Source organism: Phacochoerus africanus, chromosome 2 (genome assembly GCF_016906955.1).
Source record: "Phacochoerus africanus isolate WHEZ1 chromosome 2, ROS_Pafr_v1, whole genome shotgun sequence".
NCBI classification, from domain to species: Eukaryota; Metazoa; Chordata; class Mammalia; order Artiodactyla; family Suidae; genus Phacochoerus; species Phacochoerus africanus.
Window position 1 is genome coordinate 107,017,082 of NC_062545.1, and position 26,561 is coordinate 107,043,642.

At 40.6% G+C, this 26,561-nt stretch overlaps 1 protein-coding gene across 15 annotated transcripts in view; it reads right to left on the bottom strand.

Moving 5' to 3' along the window:
• The window catches only part of TCF4 (transcription factor 4), a 365,917-nt gene that overhangs the window by 238,750 nt on the left and 100,606 nt on the right, over positions 1 to 26,561 (bottom strand). For all 15 annotated transcript variants that reach the window (XM_047765454.1, XM_047765461.1, XM_047765445.1 and 12 more), the window contains one exon: positions 1,350 to 1,411. In XM_047765454.1, the coding sequence (XP_047621410.1) occupies positions 1,350 to 1,411 (62 nt within the window). The remainder of the gene's footprint in view (positions 1 to 1,349; positions 1,412 to 26,561) is intronic.

Consider the following 26,561-nt stretch of genomic DNA (forward strand, 5'->3'; position numbering starts at 1 on the left):
TAAATGAAAGTCAGAATAATCCTAAATGGACCTTGCCCTCAGAAGTGTATTAAAATGAGAAAGCAGAAGAAATTAAGTACATTTGAATGAAATAAGAGAAGGAAATTCTTTCATCTCCGACACTTGCTGTCAAGGGGAATGGATTTATTTCTGTAAGTGCAGAATGTAACGTGAGGAGGAGGAAAGATTTCCTCAACCCATCCATACACTGCATTAGAATGCTTAACTTGACAGCTGGTGCAAGAGCTCAACAAAGTTATTGGGAAGCTTAGAGATCCTGCTCTACCCTCAAGACTAGAGTGTGAACCACAAGGCCGAAGAACAGGTGGCAATGGCCAACTACGGCCTGCCGAGATGGCCCCCTTTTGACAGCCTGATTACCTTCCTTACCTCTTGTGCGGAAATTGAAACCTCCCTCCACCTCAAATTTATGTGAACGCTTTAAGTAAAATGTTACCCTTCCCTGCAGAATGCCTCATCTACACAGCTGGTTGGAGGAGGGGTGGATGTTTTACTACGTTTTACTATATTTTTAATTCGGTGTATTATATGTATATTATAAAAGCTGACATGGATATTAGAGGGCCTAGAAATGATTTGGTTAAAGACAGATCATACACAAAATCCTGCATATTGAAGTGGGTAGGAACATGGAAAGATTCTCCCATTCTACCTCTTCATTTTACAAATTAGGAAAATGAGGACCAAGGAAGGCAAATGGCACGCCTAACATCATACACATACAGGAACGCTTGCCTGAACCACCCTATTCCCACTTCATGCCATGGTCTTCCCATTACAGCCAAACTAACAACCAAAAACCATGGAAAGGAGAAGCAAAAATTTGAGACCATATAAATGAATGGGCCCAGTGGCGACCGAGGCACTACTGGTGGGAAGAAAAAATCACATGTTTACAAAGTGAAATCAACTCCGATTTATCATGTAAATTACACTAGTAGTCTAGAACTTCCTAGGGTGTCTGTAGAATTATTCAGTGGTTTATGTACACCAACACATCACAGGGACACTGGAGTTTTTTTCCCAAGTTGTGCCATCTACAGCAAATAAGTTTCTGTAACACTGGATCAATAACTGGCAAAGTAAGACCAAATATTTAATGAAGGATTTTTTTTCTTCTGGTTAGCCAAGATGGAACAGGTGTCAAAATCAATAATAACATCCAACAAAAGAATGAAAAAAAATGCCAAACACAAGCTGGTCCTCATTAATCTTAGTAGGCATATATATCTGTGTGGATGTGTGTGAGGGAGAGAGAAATTCACCTTCAGTTTGTCAATTTACATATGTGGATGTCTGGTTGCAGGAAAAAGATTACATACACTTACCCTGGACGGGCTTGGATGTCCTCCACTCCCCCAGGACCCTGAGTTACTTCTGTCTTCTACATCTAGGGACAAGAGAAAAGTTCTTTAGGCTTTCTTGCAATAATTCTTTCTTTTTGTATATGAACTTTTAAATTAATGTTTCAAATTAATCTCCTGTTGCCTTTAATTAAGAATCAGGCACGAGGCTACCATGATGATAGTGGCTTCTGACCCATCTACTTAAATTAACTCATTTAAATTCACAGCAGAAATGAACTGGACCCTCAGGAACCAGAGGTATGAACATAAAAATTACTTCCATCCTTCACGTTGTTTCATAGCCTCAACTTTTATAGACCTGAAACTGCACTGACAATTTTATTAAAATCTTTTGGATAAGTTAAAAATACACTCACACAACCTTAATACACACACGCTTACGTTAAATCAGGTAAATATCCATACTAATATTAGCAGCACCCATGCCACAAAGCTCTTAGATATCTTCTGTGTCCCTGCCAAGCTTATCCCACCAAACAACAGACACACAACAAAATATGCAAGATAAAAAAGGGTTCAGTAGTCTATTTTCATCAGGACATTACAAGGATATTAGGAGGTTTTTGCTAGGTTTTTTGTTTTTTTGTTTTTTGTTTTTGGCTGCACCCAAGGCATATAGAAGTTCCTGAGCCAGGGACCGAATCTGAACCACAGCTGCAATCTACACTACAGCTGTAAAAATGCCGAATTCTTAGTCCACTGTACCACGGTGGGAACTCCCTTAAATTTTTTGAGTTAAGACAACACTTTCTCAGTCTTTTTTTTTTAGTGGACCCACCATTTGGCCTACAATCCTTACCCTGGGCATTGAGATGTAGAAATGAAAGTTGTTAAAGCAATGTTTTATTTTGATAAATAATGGCAAGGCGACCTCTATGAACTCCCAGAAAGAATGAATCAATTAAAAGCAATGATTCTGTAAAGTATGAAGGTGTATGGGGATATTTACACTGTAATATTTGGTTACAACTGGAATTATAACGGTTTTGATGGGGTGAAGACTTTTGATGGGTGAATATTATCATAACTGTTCTGGAGAGGAAATCTAAAACTAGTTAACAATTTAATAAAAATTTCATGTCATTTGGAAAAAACAAACAAACAAACCAAAAACACCCTCTCACAAAGTTGGAATTCTCCAAACCCTGTACCAGCGAAGTTCTCATTTTGACCACATTCCCAGATGTTTCATAGTACCTCATGTGGCAAAGACTCACGATGAAGACCCTAACAGCTGAGTTACCAAGTTCACTGCTCAAGACATAAAAGTGTTTGAAAGATCAGTCACTCTATATTTAGAGAGGGCTTGGAGACTTTTGATGAAAGGCCCTTTATAAGTATAAAAAGTTTCACTGTTCTATTATCTTGATCACGGTGGGTAACAGACGGTCATCACAAACGTCCTCTGACAGAACTGGAGAGGGAGGTGTGAGGCTTTGCTTCAAGAGATGTACTTCCATTTATTGTGCTTTCTAATATTTTAGTGATACTGTTTATTCTCTCAAAGCACTGCTGTCATTCCTTTTATTACTCCGATTTTATTATCAGCAGAAGTAAACAGAGGATAATTAACTGATTTCTTTGGGGGGACAGTGGAGTACATGGAGTCTTAGAATACATTAAGAGATAGAATAGAAACAGCAACAAACAACTATTACCACTAAACTTAGTATCTTTCTCTCTCTCTTTTATTTTTCTAAGACCACACCTGCAGCACACGGACGTGCCCAGGCTAGGGGTCCAACCAGAGCTGCAGCTGCCAGCCTACACCACAGCCACAGCAATACCAGATCTTTAACCCACTGAGCGAGGCCAGGGATTGAATCTGCATCCTTATGGATGCTAGTCAAGTTCTTAACCTGCTGAGCCACAACGGAAACTCCTCTCTCTCTCTCTCTCTTTTTTAAACAAATATTATTTCAGTTCATTTTGTTAGTACTTCAGAAGATAAAGCAAACACAAACAGATATCCCCTGTGGAGAACTAAAATCAGTGACTTCAAGCTTTCAGAGATGTCATGAAAGCTCTAAGGGGTAAATACATCCAGTCTGGAGAGAAGGTGCAATACTTTCCCCATACCGGCTGTTTAACAACCCAACCTCCTGACCTATCCCATGGAAGCAGGGTTGGTGAGAAGGATAAAAAGAAGTGACTCAGCACCTTTGGGATTATTGCACAAATCAGCTTTGTAGCCTACATGGTTCTCTTCATCTTTAAGACAAAATCAAATATTTTCAGCAAAAAAAAAAAAATTAAGTATAAATGACAAGATCTCTCAACCGGAAGTCTGTATATATATATATATATATATATATATATATATATATATATATATTTTTTTTTTTTTTTTGTCCTCTGTCTTTTTAGGCCCACACTCATGGCACATGGAGGTTCCCAGGATAGGGGTCAAATCGGAGCTTAGCTGCCTGCCTGCCTATGTCAAAGCCACAGCGACATGGGATCCAAGCCACGTCTACACCATAGCTCACAGCAACGCCAGATCCCCAACTCGCTGAGCAGGACCAGGGATCGAACTGTGTCCTCATGGATGCTAGTCAGATTCGTTTCCACTGGGCCATGATGGGAACCCCTGGAAGTGTGTACATCGTGACTTCCTTCTTGCCTGAAACAACCAGCTTGAATTAATTTGAGATACTTCTTTTAAATTTGGCCAAAAAGTAACGAGGGAACAGAGTTGAACACCTATACTAATCTTCAAACTTTGCATTGTTTGGACCCATTTTATCTTTTCAATATTCAAAGAGGATTTTAAACATGAAAAAAAGGCACAGTCAAGGACAAAAGGGGACCACAGCACTTCTAGGTCAGGAGTTCTGCCCTGGGGATGATTTGGGCCCATAGAGCACATTTGGCAATGTCTGGAGACATTTTTGGTGATAACAACTTGGCAAGGCATAGAAGCAGGGTAAAGTTAGTGGCATCTAATGGACAGAGGTCAGGGACATGGCTAAACATTCTACAAATATTAGAAAATCCCCACAACAAAAAATACTCTGGTCCCAAATGTCAACTGTACCAAGACTGAGAAGCCCTGTGCTAGAGGACAAATTCTATTAGAGAGCAAAAAGGAAGAAATGAGTTGGACAAAAAGATGTACTTGAATTTGAGTTATAATTAATAGGAATTCTGACTAAATACACAGTGACCCGTGCATCTGCAACCCAGACGAGGTAGAATGTTTCACGAGACCTTTTATACATCTTATATCCACAAAATAAAGGGAAAATGATGGTCAACCAAGCAGTCTACTAATTAGCAGGCAAATAAAACACATCAAAACTTGGGTATTCCCAACTGGGCAATTTCAAAAGCGAGCAATCCACTAATTAAAAATGCTGGAAGACTAGCTTTTTCAAAACAGGTTAAATACTGACTGGGATCCTTCACAAATAGATTCCCAACCAATCAAATCTGACTGCTCTTTTCCCATCCTATCCCATTTCCATCTTTCTCATGTCCCAACCTCACATTGCTGTACCTTCTTTTCTGCTTCCTTCCTTGTATTGCTCTCTTTTTAACAGGCTTTTCTTTCCCTCCGCCTCCTGCTAGATTGAAAAAGTAAGGACACCTCTCTAGCTCTCCCAAACCTAATGGAATGACTATGACTTCTGATATTTTACTATGACTTATGATATTTGACCTCTGAGAGAATATCTACAACTGGTGCTCATTTACCCGTGGCAAGGAGACACAAAGCTATAGCATGGAACTGATGTAAACACGTTATTTTTGAGACATTTGTTTTCATCTTCCCTCCCACAGAATTTCTTCGGCAGACCTGCCATTTAGCAAGGACTTCCTTAATAACTATCCCTGCGCATCTCCAAGTGTGTCTGAGGACACCTACGTCTGAGTCACCTGGTATGCTCATTTCAAAATCAGCATCTTAGGGTCCGCTGCAGACCTGCTGACACTAGATCTATGAAGGTGGAGCCCAAGAAAACTGCGTTTTTAACAAGGTCCTCAGGAAATGTTCTTGGACCCAGGAGTCTGAGAACCATCAGCCTCCTCCACTGGGAACAGAGGCACGTCCCACGCCACCACCCATGGCCTATCTCACTCCCTGTCTGAAAATCCCTGCCCAGGTGGCTGGTTTCAGCAGCTTTCAGTCCACAGTCCCATCATATCTGCAGCCCAAGAGCTCTTATGCCCAGACTCACTTTTTAGGTCAACCCTGCACGTGGCCTACACTTAGTCATTTCCTGCTCTTGGCTGGTGTACATGGCACTGCACACGCTTTCTGCGTTCATGTTTTTGTACATGTTCTTCCCTCCACATGAACTGTTCCTTATTTCTCCAAAAACAATATAGCAGCTAACATTTCATGAGTTAAATATATCAGACGCTGTGCCAAGCATGTCAACAGACTAAGAGTATCACCATATTATATATGAAGAAATGGAGGTTTACGTGGGGTAGAAAACCCTCTCGAGGGGACAGCAAATGGCAGAGCTGGCAAACAGAGGTGCCCTCAATGTTAAAGACAGGGAGGGCTCTTGTCCATGGTAAATGCCTCCCTGGTAAGAAGCTCACATCTCTCCATGACCAGCTCACATGTTACCACCAGTCACTTCTCCCCAAGCAGAGCAGAGGTGTTTATTTGGGAGCTTATGGCCATTCCTGTGGGATTACAGAATTATATGCAACACAAATATATAAAACTAAATAAATATATATTTAAGTAGTCAAGAGACTGGAAAATAAAAGCAGGAGAACAATAAAGCCGGAGGTAGGAGGAGTTTATTAAAATGGGCACTGTGATGGACGGTATATTTGCAAGAGATGGATCAAAATTCTAGAAGCTCCTGAGTGGGCAAAGGAAAGAGTGAAACAAGATTCACTAAGAGCATGGGATAAAAAGTACCCAAAGTGTTCAGGAAAGTCATTAAGGCAACATAGTTACAAATGAAAAACTTCCCAGGATAAAAGCTGTCTGAATATTTAATTCTCCTGTCTCCCTTGTTGTATTATCACCCTCTACCCAAGAGAGGAATACATAACAAAGACAATAAGCCAGACAGGAGAAAGGAAAGGATAAAAGCAAGTGTGTGATAGAAACTATTCTTCCAAAAGATGAAAACTGGCTCGGTTCAAACAACTCTTTTGGCCTCACCTGCAGCATTGGAAGTTCCTGGGCCAGGGATCAAACCCATGCCATAGTTGTGACCCGAGCTATAGCAGTGGCAACACTGGATTCTTAACCCACTGAGCCACCAGGGAACTCCAAAATTTTCCCACTTTATTTTACCCTAAACAAAGACAGGCTTACTAACTTCCATGAGATTGACAGTTGCTTTAGAAGGCAACTTGACCACAGACAGATTTTCATTTTATTTGAGTAGTTCTGCCTAAGCCTCTTCTAAAATGACAGACATTTCTGCACCAAAATACAAAAGTGACATCTGGGCAGAACTAGGACCAAGCACTGCACTTAGAGAAAAGATATACAGAGATGAGTTTTAAGTTCTATTATTTCCCATCCACAGTTGTTAGACAGTGAGATCAACACTATTAACAGACTGGACCAACGTTGGAAAATAGTACAGAGAGTTAGGATAAAGGTGCAGATTTCCCCTATGACTCTGCATTGACCAGTTCTATGGTCTGAACCAGTCGCTGAACTCATTTTTGTCAACTGTGGAATAAGTGGGTTTGATTTCCAGTCTTAGAAATAGGGCAGGCTAGTACATTGAGACAACTCCCCAACAAAGCACTGAAAATGGTGGATTAAAAAAACGTTTTATACAGTAGAAAAGTGACAGAACACTGTAAACCAGCTATGATGGAAAAAATAAAAATCATTTTAAAAAAACGTTTTAATCTTCTCTAACATACTAATGAGCTGACAAGATAGGAAATATCCAGCCAAAATCAAAGTGAAAGCTGGAACCCAGGGAAGAGGAAAAGACATTTTTTGCCCTGAGGACATCTGTCAACCTAGAAAATATAATGGCCACTTGGGTCAAGGAGAACACAAGTGAAAACTCAGGATCCACCCAAAGAAGGTATCTGACAGGAGATAGGATTTCCAATCTCAAGGAATTATTGTTAAAATCAATGAGTGAATTGACATTCGTTAAACACTGAGCAGAGAACCAGACCCACAGTAAATGGTCAATAACCAATACCCACCTTGAGTGCCAAATTTACCAATACTTTCCGAAATGCAAGATAATCCAACCACATAGATGTGAAAATGTGTGATTTATTTAGGGAAATTTGGGTCGCACATTTTTATGACTCTTCATTCTGCTAAATGGGAGAGAGACTTTCCAATATTCTCCTGGATTAAGAAATGGCCAATATGTTCAAAGTAATCAAATCCCACCTTCTCTGAACCCCCTCCCACACAATCACTGTCAGAATTCAGTGAGCGTTAGATTCTCTGAGTGACTAAATTACCTTCTTTGTATCTCTCACTACTCCAACGTATTTCTGTATGTTGTATAAACGATATGCTGCCAAAAGTTGTTTGCTGACCCAACATCCAGGGTAAGAACAGAGACTAAATATTATGAAAGTTTAACCTTGATTTGGAATTAACAGGCGTCAGAGTTACCTAACTCCACTGACTTGGGGTAGCTTGGTACATCCACCTTTTCCCTCCTTAAAGCCCAGGTCATGCCAAAACAACCAGGGCCCCGGAGTTTCAGGAAGTCAACAGAACAACCAAGGGAGAGTTGTGCCTTGCTCTAAGGGTCTACAGCTTCCTACTCTTGTAGAAACACACTGAATTCTCAGTGAAAGCTTCTACACACTCAGAACGCATCGGGAGATTGAGTTCTTCCCGGAAAGATCATCATCCTTAGACACGCGGAAGTCTACACTGTCTGAAACCCTTCTCTCTGCAATAACAGACACTATGAAATCTCCTCCACACCATCATGGAGACTCACAGACTGCGTACATCTGTGGCTCCTACTAATTTCCTAGTCCAGGAAGAACCCTTGGCTGAGCCCTCCACACAAACTGAGATGGCATATGCTCTCTGTCAGAGCCAGATGAATTTAGAGTTCAAAATATTTCATCAGCAAAGAGTGCGTTCAGGATGTGCACATTTTCATTAGCACCCGGTATAATAAGAGCACTAAAGAGAGCGACTGGAAATCAAATCTGAGTCCTAGGACAGAGGGAGGAAGGGGTGAGGAGCTTCAAAGATTGACAAGGGCTACACAACCGTAATCACTTCTTTCTGTTTCTGTAAGAAACAAACTAAGCTTCATAAGGAGTGATCTGGGCATTGGCAAGAAACTTCCAGCACTTTTCAAAGCTGACTAAGCAAAAGATGGTGGTGGTGACATGTCCCACACAAATTCTAAGATACTTCAGACATAAAGAACAAGGACCTTGGGTTCCATTTTCACAGCACTGCCATTCATGCTGGCTTTCTTAGAGTTCCCGGGCTTCCTTATCAAATAAATCTGAAAACTCAAAGGTCAAGTATAAGATGATGTTATAGTCTACACATATAAATATACAAGTTGTGGAGTTCCTGTCATGGCTCAGTGGTTAACGAATCTGACCTGGAACCATGAGGTTGCAGGTTTGATCCCTGGCCTCACTCAGTGGGTTAAGGATCCGGCGTTGCTGTGAGCTGTGGTGTAGGTTGCAGACGCGGCTTGGATCCCGCGTTGCTGTGGCTCTGGTGTAGGCCGGCAGCTACAGCTCTGATTAGACCTCTAGCCTGGGAACCTCCATATGCCACAGGAGAGGCCCTAGAAAAGGCAAAAAGACAATAAATAAACAAACAAACAAGTTGTATAAGGAAAGGCAAAATGTAGATATACTGGGGGCAGAAGTAGAGTAGAAAACTTTGTTGAAAAGGGAATTATTGCAAATTTGAGCTGCTATTATTGCCAACTTAAACTTCCATTAATATATTTTTAAAAACACTGTTTTGGGGTTAACAGATGCAAACTATTGCCTTTGGAATGGATAAGCAATGAGATCCTGCTATATAGCACTGGGAATTATATATCTAGTCACTTATGATGGAGCATGATGGAGGGTAATATGAGAAAAAGAATGTATATATGTATGTGTGACTGCGTCACCTTGCTGTATAGTAGAAAATTGATAGAACACTGTAAACCAGCTATAATGGAAAAAAGTAAAAATCATTTAAAATTAAAAAAAAACAATAATAAAGACAACATAAAATAAAAAAATAAAATAAAACACTTGTGACAGAACATTATGGAAGGTAATTTGAGAAAAGGAATGTACATATATGTATGACTGGGTCAGCTTTGCTATATAGCAGAAATTGACACAACATTGTAAACCAACTATACTTTAATAAAAAAATTGTTTTAACCACAATTTGAAACAATATTATTTTCCTTAAGTTAAAAATAACTATTTCCCATTAATGAATACTAAATAAGCTCAGATATTTAAAATGTGGAGTAAACTGCATTTTTGTAGTGCTATAAAACAGGAAAAGCATTTTCATATAATATATTCATATAAAATGGAGATAACAAAATGCACAATTATGCTGTAACTATGCCACTGGGTGTTTCTTATTCTGAAATAAGAATTAGAAATCATCTTGAGGAGTTCCCGTCGTGGCTCAGTGGTTAACGAATCCGACCTGGAACCATGAGGTTTCGGGTTCGATCCCTAGCCTTGCTCAGTGGGTTAAGGATCCGGCGTTGCCGTGAGCCGTGGTGTAGGTCGCAGACGTGGTTAGGTTGCTGTGACTCTGGTGTAGGCCGGTGGCTACAGCTCTGATTAGACCCCTAGCCTGCGAACCTCCATATGCCGCGAGTGTAGCCATAGAAAAGACAAAAAAAAAAAAAAAAAAAAAAAGAACTCATCTGGAAAACTCAAGGTGAGTAGACCATCATGTTATGAAACTGAGACACAGGTAACCTTGAATTCTTCATTTTAATCCAGGTAATCTGGAAGTACCATGATAATCTACCTTGAATAATATTCAAACTTGAATAACCTAAGAAAAAATGCAGGGAACTGAGTGGTATTTAGCAACCTTCCATTTCAAATGTTTGATCCTAACTAGTCAGGGTCTTTTTAAAGAGAAATTAGTCCTTTCAATAGCTCATCTCCCGGAGTTCCTATTGTGGCTCAGTGGGTTAAGAACCCAACATACTGTCAGTGAGAATTCGGGGTTTGATCCCTGGCCTCGCCCAGTGGGTTAAGGATCCGGCGTTGCCACAAGCTGCGGCGTAGGTCTCAGGTGCAGCTTGGAGCCAGTGTTGCTGTGTCTGTGGTGCAGGCTGGCAGCTACAGCTCCGACCCCTAGCCTGGAAACTTCCATATGCCACAGGTGCAGCCATTAAAAGAAAAAAATAAAATTAAAATTAAAAAAAGCTCATCTCTCCAAGCAAGAGCCCCAAAAGAGGAGCCATGAATAACTTAGACAAGAGCATAAAAACGTGAATTGTATACACCTCCTTTAAACTTCTGAAATGTAACCCGTCCGTAAGCACTTAAAAATCAGTCTTACTAATAAGATAATGTTCTTGGAGAGTAGGCATATTTCAAATCTGGTAATAATACAACTGGAGGTAAGCTGCCATGTCTGAAAACTCTGAAAATAAAACTAATATGCAGTTTAACTATATTATTAAATAAGCTTCAAAGTACCTAAATTAAAAGTGAATATAATTGGGGGTAGTTTTTAACAAGGTACTTAGTACCTTTTAAAGATGTATTTACAAATAAACATCACAAAGTGTGAGGAAGAAAAGATAAGGGCTTTGGAAAATAAACATTAAAGAAATAATTGTTAAAATACGCTTCATTTCTTAATAAAATAGAATATGTAACTCTGATCATAAGCACATGTAATTACATGGGAGTTTTTTCAAATCAGACATCTATTTATGTTGCAAAAATCCATAATAATGTAATGAGTTAAGATGTACAAATTGATATTTAAAATGCATATTTGATCAATAATTTATTACATTTATTCCAAAAGAGGGGGGAAAAAAGCCAAGATGAAACATGTAACAGTTTTATCTTCTCTTCTTTTTTCCCCTATACCTCTTTTCTCCCTGGGGTGCCATTTGCGAGGCTCTGGGAAAGGGCTGCTGGCTTAATTGAAATATTTGTAGGCTGTAATTGCTCTGCAAAACCACAATGGTCCACTTCTCCCAAATGGCATCCGTTCCTCTTAGGTTTTTTTTTCTTCTGTTTCCTTTTATACTTTAACAAAGTCTACTTCTCCTGTTTCTTCTAGTCTAATCTCATCCTGCCCTTTATTCTGAATGCATGACTAATATTGGTGAAGCCAAACAGCTTTAAATATTCAAAACCTTCCCTAAAATCCAGTTTTCTAGCATAGTCCCTTTGGCTTAGAATAATCACGCCCTTCTACTAATTCTCAGTTTATCCTTTCAACATCCCTATCTTCCACCTGTGTTTAACACAGCAGCCTCTGACCTGGCAATGACAAGCAATCAATCTTACATGTTATCTTCAGGGGTCATGTCTCAGTTTTAGGCCAATTTTCTTTGTATTTAGGCTCAAATGTGCAAACCACACTATATTACTCTGCAAAACATCAATGAGAAGCCTTAATTAAGTAACACTGACAGATAAATCCATTTCTTTCCCAGTAATCAAATCAAAGCAGGTTGACATAACACAGGAACTTAATACAGTTATTCCCTTGTAATTGGAAAAAGGCCCTTTACTTCTCATTAAAGCAATCTTCTGGGTATTGGCATAATAAGAAGACTCAGAGCTTTAATACTGCCCTATAAAAGTCTCAAGATACAGACCCCTTAAGCAAACAAGCCAGATTATCAAATTCCTTGATCACAGAAGAACACGCAGTTCCTACTGTCTTAAACTACTAATTCTTTATCTCTGTTGCAATTAAAAAGAGGTAAATCTGTATCAAACACATACAACGGAAATCTGTAAAAATGCATAAACTGTATACAGTTTTATAAATCCATCTCCACATGTATTTGAAGGGATGCAGTCCATTAAAAATGAATTTGAAATACTTTATAAATGTGAAGTTGTAATAGCTGGGATCAGGGGAAAATCTTTTTATTTTACTTAATGGGCTCAACAGGATGCATTTTGCCTAAATTTACAGTCTCACACTCAACCATACAGCATAACTTTGCTAATCAGAACTGTGAGAGAATGGAATTTGAAGAATATTTAATTTTTGTGGTATTTAAGGAACAGTAAGTCATCTGGTCAACCATAGGCTTCTCTGACCAGGCTGAAATCCACATAGAATGCAACAATATTACACTATGTTCATATCCCCAAACTAAACAAAATCAATTTTCACCCTTCCACTCCAGTTTTGAGAGAGTTTCTGTTACTTATCCCTTGGCGCCTGATCAATCTCAAAATGATTCTAGCAACTCTTTCTGAAAGGATAACATATAATCTAGGGTTATGATTCCCAAACGTGGCTGACCATTAAAATCCCCCAGGAACCTAAAAAAAAAAAAAAAAACCACAGATATCCTGGTCCCACTGGAAATTAATCGAGGAAAGATCAAGGGTTGAAATCAAAAAAAATATATTTTTGAATTTTTCCTGTTTTTCTGCTTTTTATTTTAAAAGCTTTTTAATTACAATGCAGTTAAAATTATATAATTGTTGTTTCTGAACCATCTGTAAGCAGGCTGCATCAATCATAAACCCCTTTGTCCCTTAGTATTTCTGGGTATGTTTCCTAAGAACAAAAATAGTATAGTTACCAAAAGGAGGAAATCTACCATTATTTATTTTTATTTATTTTGGGGTTTTTTGTCTTTTGAGGGCCGCACCCACGGCATATGGAAGTTCCCAGGCTAGGCGTCTAATCGGAGCTGTAGCTGCTGGTCTACACCACAGTCACAGCAACTCAGGATCCAAGTCACGTCTGCGACCTCCACCACAGCTCACGGCAACGCCGGATTCTTAACCCACTGAGCAAGTCCAGGGATCGAACCCAAAACCTCATGGTTACTAGTCGGGTTTGTTAACCACTGAGCCACGATGGGAAATCCATACCATTGATATAATACTTCCATCTAGTCCATATCCATATTCCAATTTGCCACTTTTTCTCCCTTTTGTGGAGGACTCAGTCCAGGATCATGAAATTCATTTAATAGATCTCTTGCATCTGTTTTAATTGAAAACAGTTCCTCAGTCTTTTCTTTTTGTACTATTAGGATTTTTGAAGAATACAAACCAGTTACCCAATGTATCTCAATTTGGGTGTATCTGGTGCTTCCTCATGAAGATATTCAGGAGGATGTGAATATACACAAAAGCGATACACAAAGTGGCCTTGTGTCTTTCCCAGGATATCATACACAGAGCCTCATCACTGCCTGGTGGTCCAGCCCTTATTTGTTATGCTATTTTCATCACCTGTTGAAGGTATTGTGGGAATTCTCCACTGTCTAATTACACCTTTTCCCTGTGCAACTAATCATCAATTTGTGGGGAGATTCTTTAAGAGCATTAAAACTAATTTTTAATCATGCGCTTATTGAAAAAAATTAAAATACAAAAATATATAAAGTAAAAAAGGAAACCCCCCTCAAACACACATCATCAACTTCTCCTCACCCTGATATCAGGGATAACTCATAATAAGAGTTTCCCAGTGCCTTATAGATCCACTGGATTTTAAGATCAAGAAATAGAAGACAATATATGCAATAATTGACTGAGATTTATTTTCTACTCAAATTGGTAAGAAATATTCCCTAATTATTTATGTGTATGCTAGTGATACTTCATGGGGTACAATTATCAGCAGTAGCTTTGGGACCTAGGTAGAGGTGGGGGGGGGGGTGGGAACTAGAATAAATGAAGGCATTTCATATTGTTAATGTCGAAGAAATTCAGCCAAGATGAAGCCAAGATTGGGCAACCCACTTGTGAATCAATGCAATGCAGAAAGCCAAGGTAAATTGTCTACCCTGGAGTCAACACTGCCCTGAATAGCTGTTCCCTGCCCCTTTCCATGACATTCTATAAACCACTGTGTAAAAAGGAGGCCCATCATGGCAGAGTCACTTCCCAACTAAAAGCAAATGGATAGAAAAGTACTTAGGAAAGAGGAAAAAAAAATCTGGTGAGGTTTTCCTAGAGGTGGGCAAAAAAAACCCCATTCATCTAAAACATTTAAAAAGTGGGAAGGAAATTGACACCTTACAAAGAACATACTCCCACATTTCAAGATGAGGCACACAAATGAACTAGCCACAGTCACAAAGTGAGGAGTGAAGCTTTAACATAGAAAAGACGAAGTAGAACTTGGCCGCTGGATAGAACAGAAGCACATGAGAGTTAACTGATTCTAATAATATAAGATGGAAATGGTCCCTTTTAACCCTGGGATGAAGCCCATGTCATTTTATAAACAGAACAGTGCTGATGGATTTCAACTCTGACTTATAAATGCTTAGAAAATTTTCCTCCCAATTCCATTTCAGTCAAATGCCTGGTAGACACTGCCCAAGGTCTTTCTTAATTGGGCTTACAAATGTGTGTGTGTGTGTGTGTGTGTGTGTGCGTGCGCGCGCGCGCGCACGCGCGTGCACATGTGTATAAAATCACAACACACACAAACATAATACACACTCTTAAATTTACAAATAGTTTCTCGATATTATTGAGTGTTTGAAATGTTTCCCAGATGTTGCAACTTGTTCCACTAATATCCCCTTGGTTTTGATCGGTGACTTGTTTTTGATCAGACTTAAGTCTGGTGACTTAAGGGTTTTACATTTTCTCTCACAAGAACATAACCACACTTTGGTCTTATGCTTTCTGCTTTTCAAAATGGTTTTCGTATTCATCTCCCTTAAAGTGATTTATCTGGAATCACTGAAAGTATGAAATTGGGATCAAAAGAAGTTGCGTACTTAAGTCTGAGCAGACTAACATCATCTTTCAAAAGCATGAAAACAAAAATCAAAAGAAAAAAGAAATCGGCTGTGATCCCATACAAAAGGGTCCATTATCCATAAGATGTATTTTTATCCTTTCATGTTATTACTAAACTTAATTCTAACAGGTAACAGAATGATTGCTAAAGTTCATTAAAACGGTTGCTAAAATAGGAAAGTTAAATAGTATTATACTGATTGAGTTTTTATATTCAGCAAAATTATTTTTAAGTCATGTCAGCAATGAAAACAAAATTGCCAATCTCCCTTCTGAGCTGCCTTGTAACCCACAGGACACACTTTCACCAGCAAGATACAATTTGGCATTGGTATGAGAAAGGTCCATACCACATCAAGGCTGTGATGGCAGATGAGGTCTATAATGACAAAAATGACCGTAGCTTTCCCTAAACCATGCTGTTCCTCTTACTTTCACTTTCAAGTGCTTTAAAACACTCTCAGAACTGAAATAGTAAAAAAAAAAAAAATCTGCATTAATTTAGTAGTCCAGCTTTTAGGGGTAAAAATGGAAATGCACGGGAAAGCAACAATTGGGATTTTCATAAGCTTCATCACATCAAGTTCATGGGAGGAGCATTTTTTTCTTTTCTCTTAGTAGTTTTACAACTTGGATGCAGCCTGCCTTTGGCTCATCTGATAAGCAGGGGAGTAACTGGTCAGAAAGAAGTGACCTGGTCTGAGGTACTAGCCTTACAAATACACTAAGTGGAATGGCAAAAAGCTGTAACTCTTCCTTAGGAATGGAAGAAATGTCATTCGTTTGAAAGGAGATAGAAGCAAAGGCCTGAAGAATGACAATAACCAGGCATCTTGAGAGAAAACAAGAAGCAGGGAAGGGGTCCGGGGAAAGCCAGAGCTGTCAGTAGAGAAGAATGATTTATCTGATGAGATTAGCAGAAAGTCTGATTAGAAAAGATGCCTTCTCAACATCGCAAAAGATTGCAAGGTTACTTTAAGATTTCATCGTCGGAAAAAACTGTGCCTGGCAAATGTGGTCTGTAACAGCACGGGCTAGCCATGAGTGATACAGTGGGAAAATAGCCACTAAGCCAGATTTTATTTGATTTGTACTGATGATTTTTATTAGAATACATGGATCATTGCTTCAACCTTTCCATGTAAAACCAAATCAAATTCAAAAACTCACACATCAGCCACCTAACCTTATGTCATTCCTTCTGCTTTACTAAAGTTGAGCCACATTTCTGCTGATCTGTCCTCGATAAACGATGGCTGGGCCAAATTCTGGGAGGCAAGTGGTACACAAAAGAAACCGCTAAATCTGCAGTTACACATCAGAAAGCCAAAGAAAAGAAATCCTGCAAGCCTCCTAAGTACAGAATGAAATCAAAGAAGTATGTCGCCAATGCAAAACAAGACAAAATGAATTTCTCTTTAGTGGATCAAAGGTATTGTCATCTGCCTTCAAAAGGCCCACTCAGACCCTCAGCTCTTCTTCACTCCTTAATTCAAGGCTCTGTACAGGACTCTGCAAAGCAATTGCTCTGAAACCAGAGACAAGTCCACAGTTCTGTGCCTAAAGATCTAGTTAGTTTTACAGCCCAAAATAATCATCAGTTCTACCAATTAAAAACATTATAACCTTTAGCATAACAATTTTAAATGTTAAAATACTACATTTGTGGAAAGCCTCTGTAATACGTATAAAAGTTGCTTCACTAAAAAGAATACAGTTTAATTACAGGAACGTGGCCACAGGTGTCCTAAGAAAAAATATGCCTAGAGTCTGCTTTCCACTGTTCCTTTCCCTTCTGTTTTCTGTGTTAGCTTTTTATTCCTTTCATCCTTAGCGACACTGCAAGTTTCGATTTAAACCTCTGAGCAGGAGTTATTGCTTGGGTATCATTTCTAGTTCACCAATCAGTTCCATCTTCGCCATGTCCTTGAGTGTTCCAAACAACTCCTGAAATACCCATTATCTACTCCTGAGAGAAGGTGAATGACTCTTCTGGTCAAAGGCCATGGACAGGCCTCTAAGGAATGTCTGTCAAAGGCTGAGGGTGTACCCCAGAATAGTGCTTGGAACCAATGGTGGTCACTGATCTTTCAGGGTCCTGGTGTCACCCTCTGTGGTGGGGACTGGACTCACTGGCCAGCCTCCTTTTCTCCCTCCCCTGAACCCCACAGGAAGTCTGTATCTCCCATCCTCCTTTGCAGCCCGAGGAACCATGTGACTAAGATTTGGCCAATAGGATGTGAATCCAAGTAAGGTCAGCCTTTTCCAGGCCCAGCCCCTACACCCTCCAGGTCATCCTTCATGCACTTTCTCCTCTTTGTTCTACCCTACACAAAGGATCTAGTGTATCCCACTGAGCCCTAGGGGATGGAGGAGCTCTGGCCTGAAAGAGCCCATATCTGAAGGACCACGGGGAGCAGAGAACACCCCCAGCGCTGTGACACCAGAGGGACAGAACCCTTTTTGGTGTTAAGCTATGAAAGTTTGGGGGTTGTTTGTTCCAGCAATTAGCATAGCCTGACTAATGCATCCTCCAAAACAGACTTACATGAATTCTGGCGCTGTGATTCTCTCTTCCAAGCAAAGCAAACATACGCAGTTAGAGCTGGCAGGAGACAGAATTGTGAAGCAGGGGAAACTGGTCTTTGAACTCTCCTTCTCTCCCTTTCAGACTTGTTTTCCCCTCTTTGCATTTCCTCCCTCTGAGCACCAAATGTTCTCAGGCTGCTCAGTCTCGTCTGTCTCAAGGAAATAAATCCAGCACATTCACCAGTGATTCTTCCTTCCAACCATTATCTCAAAACCATGAGTGGGGAGCTGCTTGCTGCCTGTGTAACTTTGGAGAAATTCCTTGATGTCGTGGATTCTGTGCATCTTCATCTGTAAAATGGGAATGATTGCACCCTCTGGATTGTTATGTTGATTAGAGATAACTTAGGGAAAATGTCACCCTGGAACCTGGAACACAATGGAAACTCCCCTCAAAGAAAAAGACGACCCCTGTTTTTACTATGATAATTATTATTTTCACAGCCTGATAGTTGACAGCAAAACGGGATACAAAAGCAATGTAAAAGAGGGCTCTTTCTCTCTGAAATGCATCATTGAGATTGGAAGAAAAATCATATATAAATTACAGGCAGCATTTGATGACAAAAAGAATAATAAATTTGGAATATTACAGAAAAGAAAGTTATACAGACTAGAATCATCACTTGTAAAGTACTGGCAATTTAAGGTGTAGACAAGAAAAAACACTGGTGTCCCTGTGAGTAATACTGGCATTACATGCGTATCTTGTGAGCAACTTCCCAATCCCATTTGCAATGCAGTCACACAGGTAACTGCAAACACAAACCGCTAAGAGCATTTACACCTGTGGAATTGGCAACCATGACAAGTCAGGACTTCCTGTCTGTCTCTGAAGAGCAAATTATTAAATACCACTGCGCCAATGAAAAAAACATTCATCCTGAGATATTTTTATTCAAACTGCCTCATTGAATTCCCACAATCCCTACTAAGGTGGGCTCATTTAACACTGAAAAATCAGCCCTCATAATCTTCAGTGATTGGCAACAAAAATCCTGTTGCTTGTAATCCCTGCACTAAAACCCAGGCTGCTTCTACAAGTGAAGGGCATCTGGGTTTCTTTTTCTCAGCCTAACAAATGTATGTTCCCCCAAACACAGAAAGCTATTCCTCAAAAACATCGGAATTCAGGCGATCTCCCTCCCACTACCCTCACTCACTTTTTTCACTGGCTCTCATCTGGCTCCTCTGCTCATCTGATTTTCCTTAATAGATATATTTCACATTTCTCACCATCCTTACCTCTACATATTCAATGCAAAATTTTATACCTATGTCCTTTCAAGAGTTACCCATCACACTGTCTCAAGAAATATACTTGTGCCTAAGGGTTGAGATAAGTTGTGCATATTCTTTACATCAATGGTTTTCTTATCCACCTGACCTGGCCAACGTAATCTATTCTATCTTGGGCTGAGCTGTGGACCATCTAGTAAGTCTGGATCTTGGAAGAGCTGGGACAGCTCTTGGCATCAGATGAGGTCCCTGATAATCCTTTCAATAACGACTGCCATCAACAGCTGGTGTCAGGCTTGGACATGTGCCTGCAGGGTGAAGAAAAGCCTGGGAACACCCCCAGGTTTCAGGTGTAGTCTGAGGTCCCAGAAGACAGCTGTACCCAGCGTGGCTTTAGGTGGCAATGGGTGCTTGCCATCTTGGTACTATACCACACTTCTTTTCTGTCTCATTGAAGCTTGGTCATTTTGCAAAGCCCAGGGCCTTCCAAAGACAGAGGAACAAATGAGCAAAGGCAAAGAAGCCCGAGAAACCATCCCCCATGCAGGAAATAGCAGAGGCACAGGAGGAACACGGAGAACAGAGGGATTAAAGTCACAGTGGTTGCCAATGAAGAAATGTTGACTCTGGGTGGGGCCAGAGTAAGACACAGCCACGAACAAAGCACTACCAAGTTTATTTTTGGTTCTAAAGGCTTTGGGCAGGCACAGAGTATAAAGCAACAGGTTCATATTTGCATTCCAGAAATGGCAGCAACGGGGATGGTGGGTTATTAAGGTTAGAACCTGGAGATAAAGAGACTGATTAGAATGCAAGAAACCACTGTTATAATAAAGGCAGCAGACAATGCAGGATTATACCAGAGAAGGGAAATAGGGCTTAACCACAAACCTGTGAAAGTAAGGCAAATAGAGAGGGATTATTCCCAGGTTTTTGTCTTAAGGATATTGGTGCAGGTTGGGGTAGGACTGTATTTTTTAAAAAAGAGTATATTTTAGATATTTTGTGTGCCAAGTGTCCATTGGGCAGCCAAGTATAAAATCCAGTAACATAAGTGATTATGTGTGTCTGGAGCTCAGAAAAGAGTCATAGAGAATAGAGGGATTTTCAGGTGCAATCTTTTAATTGAGAGCCCGAATTTACTGGTCCAAGTAAGTAGAAAGTTGGGAGACAGGTTTTAGGTTTCACAGGTCCAGTGGATCCACCCAATTAACAGGGATAAAGGTTCCTTTCATGCCTCCCCTCTGCCATCTCCGTATCATCTTCACCTTAAAACTTAAAGCTGGATTCCATCATGGTCACAGAATTTCTGGATCTGTTTCCTTATCTTCTATGTACTAGAAGAGAGTTCAGTTTACCAAAGAGCAAAATTCCTCCTTGACTGGAACCATCATCAAACCAATCCCTAAAGCCAGAGAATGGCATGCATGAATTTACACAGACCTCACAGACCCAAATTAAAACCTGTGGTGAGCAGTGCAGCACTACCCTGAGTGGTTTAGTCCAATCACAGCTACCCTCTGGAGAAGCAATAAGCCTACACAAACTATCATACCACACACCAGAGAAGGAGTGAAGTGACTGTTAGTGAGACAACTACTTTTGCAGTAGAGCCTCAGAGCCATGCCTACAGCATCAGTAGATAGCGTGCAGTGTATAGGCAAAGAGGTCTTTGTGAATGAATATGTGAATTCCACCATCCCACTCCCTTCTTTGAATATTTCAGTCTTTCCATTGGTGTTAGGATAAGAGCAGTATTTTTTTTGTCTTTTTGCCTTTTCTATGGCCATTCCCGTGGCACATGGAGGTTCCCAGGCTAGGGGTCTCATCAGAGCTGCAGCCACTGGCCTACACCAGAGCCACAGCAACACGGGATCCAAGCTGCGTCTGTGACCTATACCACAGCTCATGGCAACGCCGGATCCTTAACCCACTGAGCAAGGCCAGGGATCAAACCTGCAACCTCATGGTTCCTAGTCGGATTTGTTAACCACTGCGCCATGACGGGAACTCCAAGAGCAGCATTCTTAGTTACAAGCATCAAGATCATCTTGGTAATCATGCTCTCACAGGCCCTCCTTTTCTCTCCTCCAGCTCCCTTGACTCCTGTCGATGCTCAAGCATACCACTGGCCTTCCCGTTACAGAATTTGAACCTGTATTTCCTCTAAGAGAACACATCCCACTACACATACTCCCCACCTCTCCATTTCCCTTCTTGGCCCATTCACCTCCTACATCAACTCCTAGCCAGTCAGCACTTCCTGGGGGTGGCTGTCCTGTCCTCCTCAACCAGGTGTCTTGAAGACCTTCTCTTCCACTGGACTTGTCACAGATGGAATGTTACATTTTTATAATTCTCAAGTGAATCTTTGCTTCCCCAAGGAACAGTAAGCTCCCTAAAGACAAGGCCTGGGTCTTGTTTGCTTTCCATCCTATTACCAGTGCCCAGCAAAGTCCAGCACAGGGAGGAAGTGCTCAATATAATCTTAAATTAATGAGATGGCTGGTCCATCAGCCCCTCGAACAGGTTGTGCACACAGGAAAACATCCAAAACGCTAACAGAATTCCTAAAGGTACAAAACTTTCTGCAGAGTTCCTATGTCTCTGGGACAGTTAACCCAACATGATGAAAATTCCCATTTCACCTTATCTACTATTAAGCAAAGAAATGAAACACAGGTACACCATAACAATGAGCTCAAGTTATATCTAACACATCTTCTTCTATAATTTAAAGAATAGCCTGTTTCACAAATATGCAAGGGTGGATTCAGATTCAGAAAACAACACATGCAGACCTCTTAACACGTGGAAACCCTTGCCAGTCATGGGACCAGGTAGAAGGTTGCTCTACTAACCTCAACATCAGGGATTTCTAAGGTAAAAATGCAGTGAAACAGTTAGACTTCATGTATGTTTTCTCTCTGGACAGAAATAATCTCTTACATGGTCATTGTAAAGGGAAATAATTACCTCTTTAACGCTTTCTTTGACATGCACCCTAGTGATTTGATACATGTTATATGATCATTGGCCTCAGGACAGAGGAGAAAACAAGTGTCACCTCTATAGTAAAACAGCTCTCTGTGATGTGGTGATAGCAAGACAGAAAGTGTGTTAGGAATTCTGTTTCAGTTACTGAGAAGGCAGTTAACAACTCAACATTTGCTGAAAACCTCTCCACCGAAACTTCCCTCCTTGATTCACAAGGGTCCCATGAATATTTAAAGTTCACCTTCAAGTATAATAATCAGAAAGCCTCGGCCACAACAATAAATACCCTACAGCAGTTACCTGCTTTCAAATTTTCAAAGCACTTGCACACACAATATTTCATCTTCCCTTACAATTATATACATCAGAGAAAGGCAGAAATAGGTTCAAATTTTCCAGGCAAGGCCTTGAAAGATCTGGGAGGAGAAGCCATAATGTCTCCTTTTAACCTCCTTCCAAACTGACTCTCACTCCCTTATGCCCTGAAAGAGAACTGACATCTTCAGAAGGTGGAACCCCACATTTGGATAAAGAATATTAATATTCTCACAGAATAAGTTATCTTAAGTCTCACAAATACATCACTCAGAATCTCAATTTCCCATCATCCGGGACTTTTCCTTTGGGTTCAATGCACCTCATTATAAACGTCTATTATTTAAATTAATCATGACTCAGAAACATTTGCTAACTTATTTTCATGTACTTTTTTTTTCTGTTTCAGCTACACAGAAAGAAAGAGAATTTTTTAGATTGAAGGCATTTGTGAAGAAACGAAGATATGTATTACTTTGCAAGCTACACTTGAAATTTCTCAAAGATAAGACCATAATACATAATCAAGCCAATGAACTATTAACCTGCCAAGGAAGAAAAGTGCTACTGTAAACCATAGACAGTATAGGCAAACTCTAACCACCAGTGAAAACTGCTAATGGGTTCACCTTTCTCTGAATCATGCATGAAAGTGGGGTCCAGAAGTTGACGGAGTAGGAGTAAGGGAAGCCAACCTAAATGTGGACAGAAAATCTATGATAAAGGTTCACTTACAGAGACTGCAGTACATGAGTGTCTCTCATGTGTAATGGTGTGTGTATGGGTGGGGCAGGACCCATAAATTTAGCTGGATTATAAAAATACAAGAGTCAGTTTTTTTCTACTTCATTTCAAACATTAGTTAATCAAAAGATGCAATGATGATTTGTTTTGTCCACTCAGTCCCTTCTTTTTGCTTCAAAACAGCCCTAAGGGGCTTTTGCTATTATTGTTCATTCCTGTGTTTGTTTAAACATGGCCACCCCTCCTCCGATGGATCAGGAGAAGGTGACCTCAGCTCCAGTTCCAGACAGAGATGCTGACTACTATTGGGAATCACATTTCTTAACTCCCCCAGCCAGGGCGTAGTTTAAAAACGGATGCAGAGACACAGAGTTCTGTTCGATGCTGAATTCCTGAGAAAGAGCTCCCTGCTCCGAGGGAAGAGACAAATTAGGAGATGCTTTTTGATCTTCTGTGGCCATTTTCCTGTTTGGGCATCATATGGAGAAGTGCAGCAAGACTCTCCTTATCATTCCTAGGGTGAAGCCAGTACACAGAGGAGGGGAAATACCTGAGATTTCAGAATAGGTTACATTGAGGGATTGCTTTAGGAATATGTTTAAGCCAGTTTGGCTCAGAGTTTTCTTTGGTTACAGCTGAAAGAAACAGGAGACAACACCTAACCATCATCACCCCAGAAATAGGCTTATGAAATTTAATGCTCATTGAGGTTCTTCAAAAATAAATACCAAGAGTTCCTATTGTGGCACAGCAGGTTAAGAACCCAACATAGGATCCCATGAGGATGTAGGTTCAATCCCTAGCCTTGCTCAGCGGGTTAAGGATTCATTTGGCGTTGCCACAGGGTGCAGTGTAAGTTGTAGATGTGGCTTGGATCCGTTTTTGCTGTGGCTGTGGCGTAGGCCTCAGCTGCAGCTCCAATTAGACCCCTAGCCTGGGAACTCCCATATGCTGCAGGTGCACCAAAAAAAGAAAAAAAAAAGGAGAAAAGAAAAAAAAAGGCCAACTTTGGATAAACCCGAACTTTCACTACTGAAAAGCCATCATCTCCTGGTCTACCATCACTATCCAAGACCCGCAGAGGCACTATTTTCGGGAAGAGCACCAGTTATACTCCCTGCCATTCCCCTTTTAATTCTCTCCCGATATGCCCACATATCTTCTCCCTCACCTCTCCTGTCCCCGGTGGCCTTTCCACAAATACCAATCAGCCAGCAAAATACTCAAGGAGCCCTTAGCACCAGTAAAGCTAATGGCAGCCAAAGGACCAAACAGTCCTTTCTTCTTGATTTACCAATACCAACCCTACACACATGCTACACACATGGCCTTTGCACTGCCCAAGATGGCCATGAGGTGGGGGGAGAGGGTTAGCTCTTCAGACTGCACACCCATGGGTGGGCCTGAAGGAGATCCAGAAAGTCCTGAAATTGCTGCAAAAGTATGTATTTGGCTACATACATTTTTCTGGGAAGAAAGTCTACAGCTTGCATTCTATGTTCAAAGCTGTGTCTGACCCTAAGAATGTTAGGAATCTCTGCTCTAGATCAACTAAGTGTCTAACAAACCACACGATCTGGATGTGGGACATGCTCTGGTCATTCCTGTAACAGAGGTGAGGCCAGAGGACATGTCCCCCAGTCCCACATAGTTCTTGATCCAGGAAAACTAGCTCAAGTATTAATAACACTGAAATTTTGCAATATTTTATACTATGTAACATTCAGTGGACTCTCCTAGGGCCTCGGGGGTGGTTCACATCCCACTTCGATAGAAGGGAAAATAAGTCCCACTACTTAAACACACAGAACATAACCTATTCTTAAGTGTGGACCCCTCCAAATGAATCCTGGGTTCAAATGACAAAACAGGCACCTGACAAAATAACTAATAATAGCAAAAAGTTTTAAGTTTAAGCTACCTCTGGGAGATAAACATCAAAAATTGCTGTCTGAAACCTTTTTTGTTTGTTTGTTTTTTGTTTTTGTTTTTTGTCTTTTTGCCATTTTCTTGGGCCGCTCCCGAGGCATATGGAGGTTCCCAGGCTAGGGGTCTAATCGGAGCTGTAGCCACTGGCCTACCCCACAGCCACAGCAACGTGGGATCTGAGCCACGTCTGCAACCTACACCACAGCTCACGGCAATGCTAGATCCTTAACCCACTGAGCAAGGCAAGGGATCAAACCAGCAACCTCATGGTTCCTAGTCAAATTCGTTAACCACTGAGCCATGACGGGAACTCCAAGTCTGAAACCTTTTTGAAAAGGAGGTAGAAGTTTCCAGGAAAAGTTTGATCTCGGGCATTGGAGAGCACAAAGAACATCACAACAGAAAAGGTGAGTTTACTGATGCTCAGTGGGTTATGGACCCAGTATTGTCACTGCTGTGGCTCAGGTCACTGCTGTGGTGCAGGTTTAATCCCTGGCCTGCGAACTTTCACATGCCACAGGGGTAGACAAAAGAGAGAGAAAGAGAGAGAGAGAAAGAAAAGATAGGCTAGGGCCCAGGTGGCAAAGGGCAAGGCCTTCGCTCAAGATACACGTTAGAATCAAGATTGGTTTTATTTCACGAGTAAGTCTCATAGAGCAGTGAGAGAGAAGAAATCTGGGTCTCCTCTTATCAGTCATGCTCACAAACACTTCGCTCAGCCTTATTCGATTTTACTCCTGCAGCCTTTGCCAATGTTCTCCAATGTTCTCCTCCTCCTTTCCTCTCCTGCTGCCACCTTTCATAATAAGGACCTGTAAGCCATTTTCCAGGACTTCAGATCTGCCTCCTCTCCAACCTATCATGAGCCATTGACAGCTGTCACCTCTCCATACAGAAAACTTCAGAGGCTCCCTGCTGCTTTGGGTCTAAAGTCAAAATTCCTTAGCTTAGCATTTAAGGTGCTTGGTGATCTGTGTTTACCTTCTTTTCTAGTGCCACCATGAGCAGCTTTACTATTCCCTTTTGTTCCAATCCCATGAGGTTCTTCACTGTTACCCAAAATATTTCTGGTTATCTGGTCTCCAAGTCTTTCCTTCACATCAAAAACATTCCTTTCCACTCCGTAAATGCATGTAGAGTAAATAAAAGAATGAATGCGTCCACTAGGGCACCCCCCCCCCAATCTATCAATTACATCTACCTGGATGATATATATAAACCAAGCTAAGGGATGAAATACAAATGCTTCCCAAAGCTTAAATGTAAGATCACCAAGACTTAGACTTTAACCTTCTAATAGTTCAGCTTTAAGGCTGAATTATGTAGGTGGTACATATGACAAATAAACTCTGTATACTACACTAAATGATGAACTGTCTTCTCACAGCAGATAGAACTTTAATTTGGCCCTTGATGGGACATAGTTTATCTTTCTACAGAATCATGTTT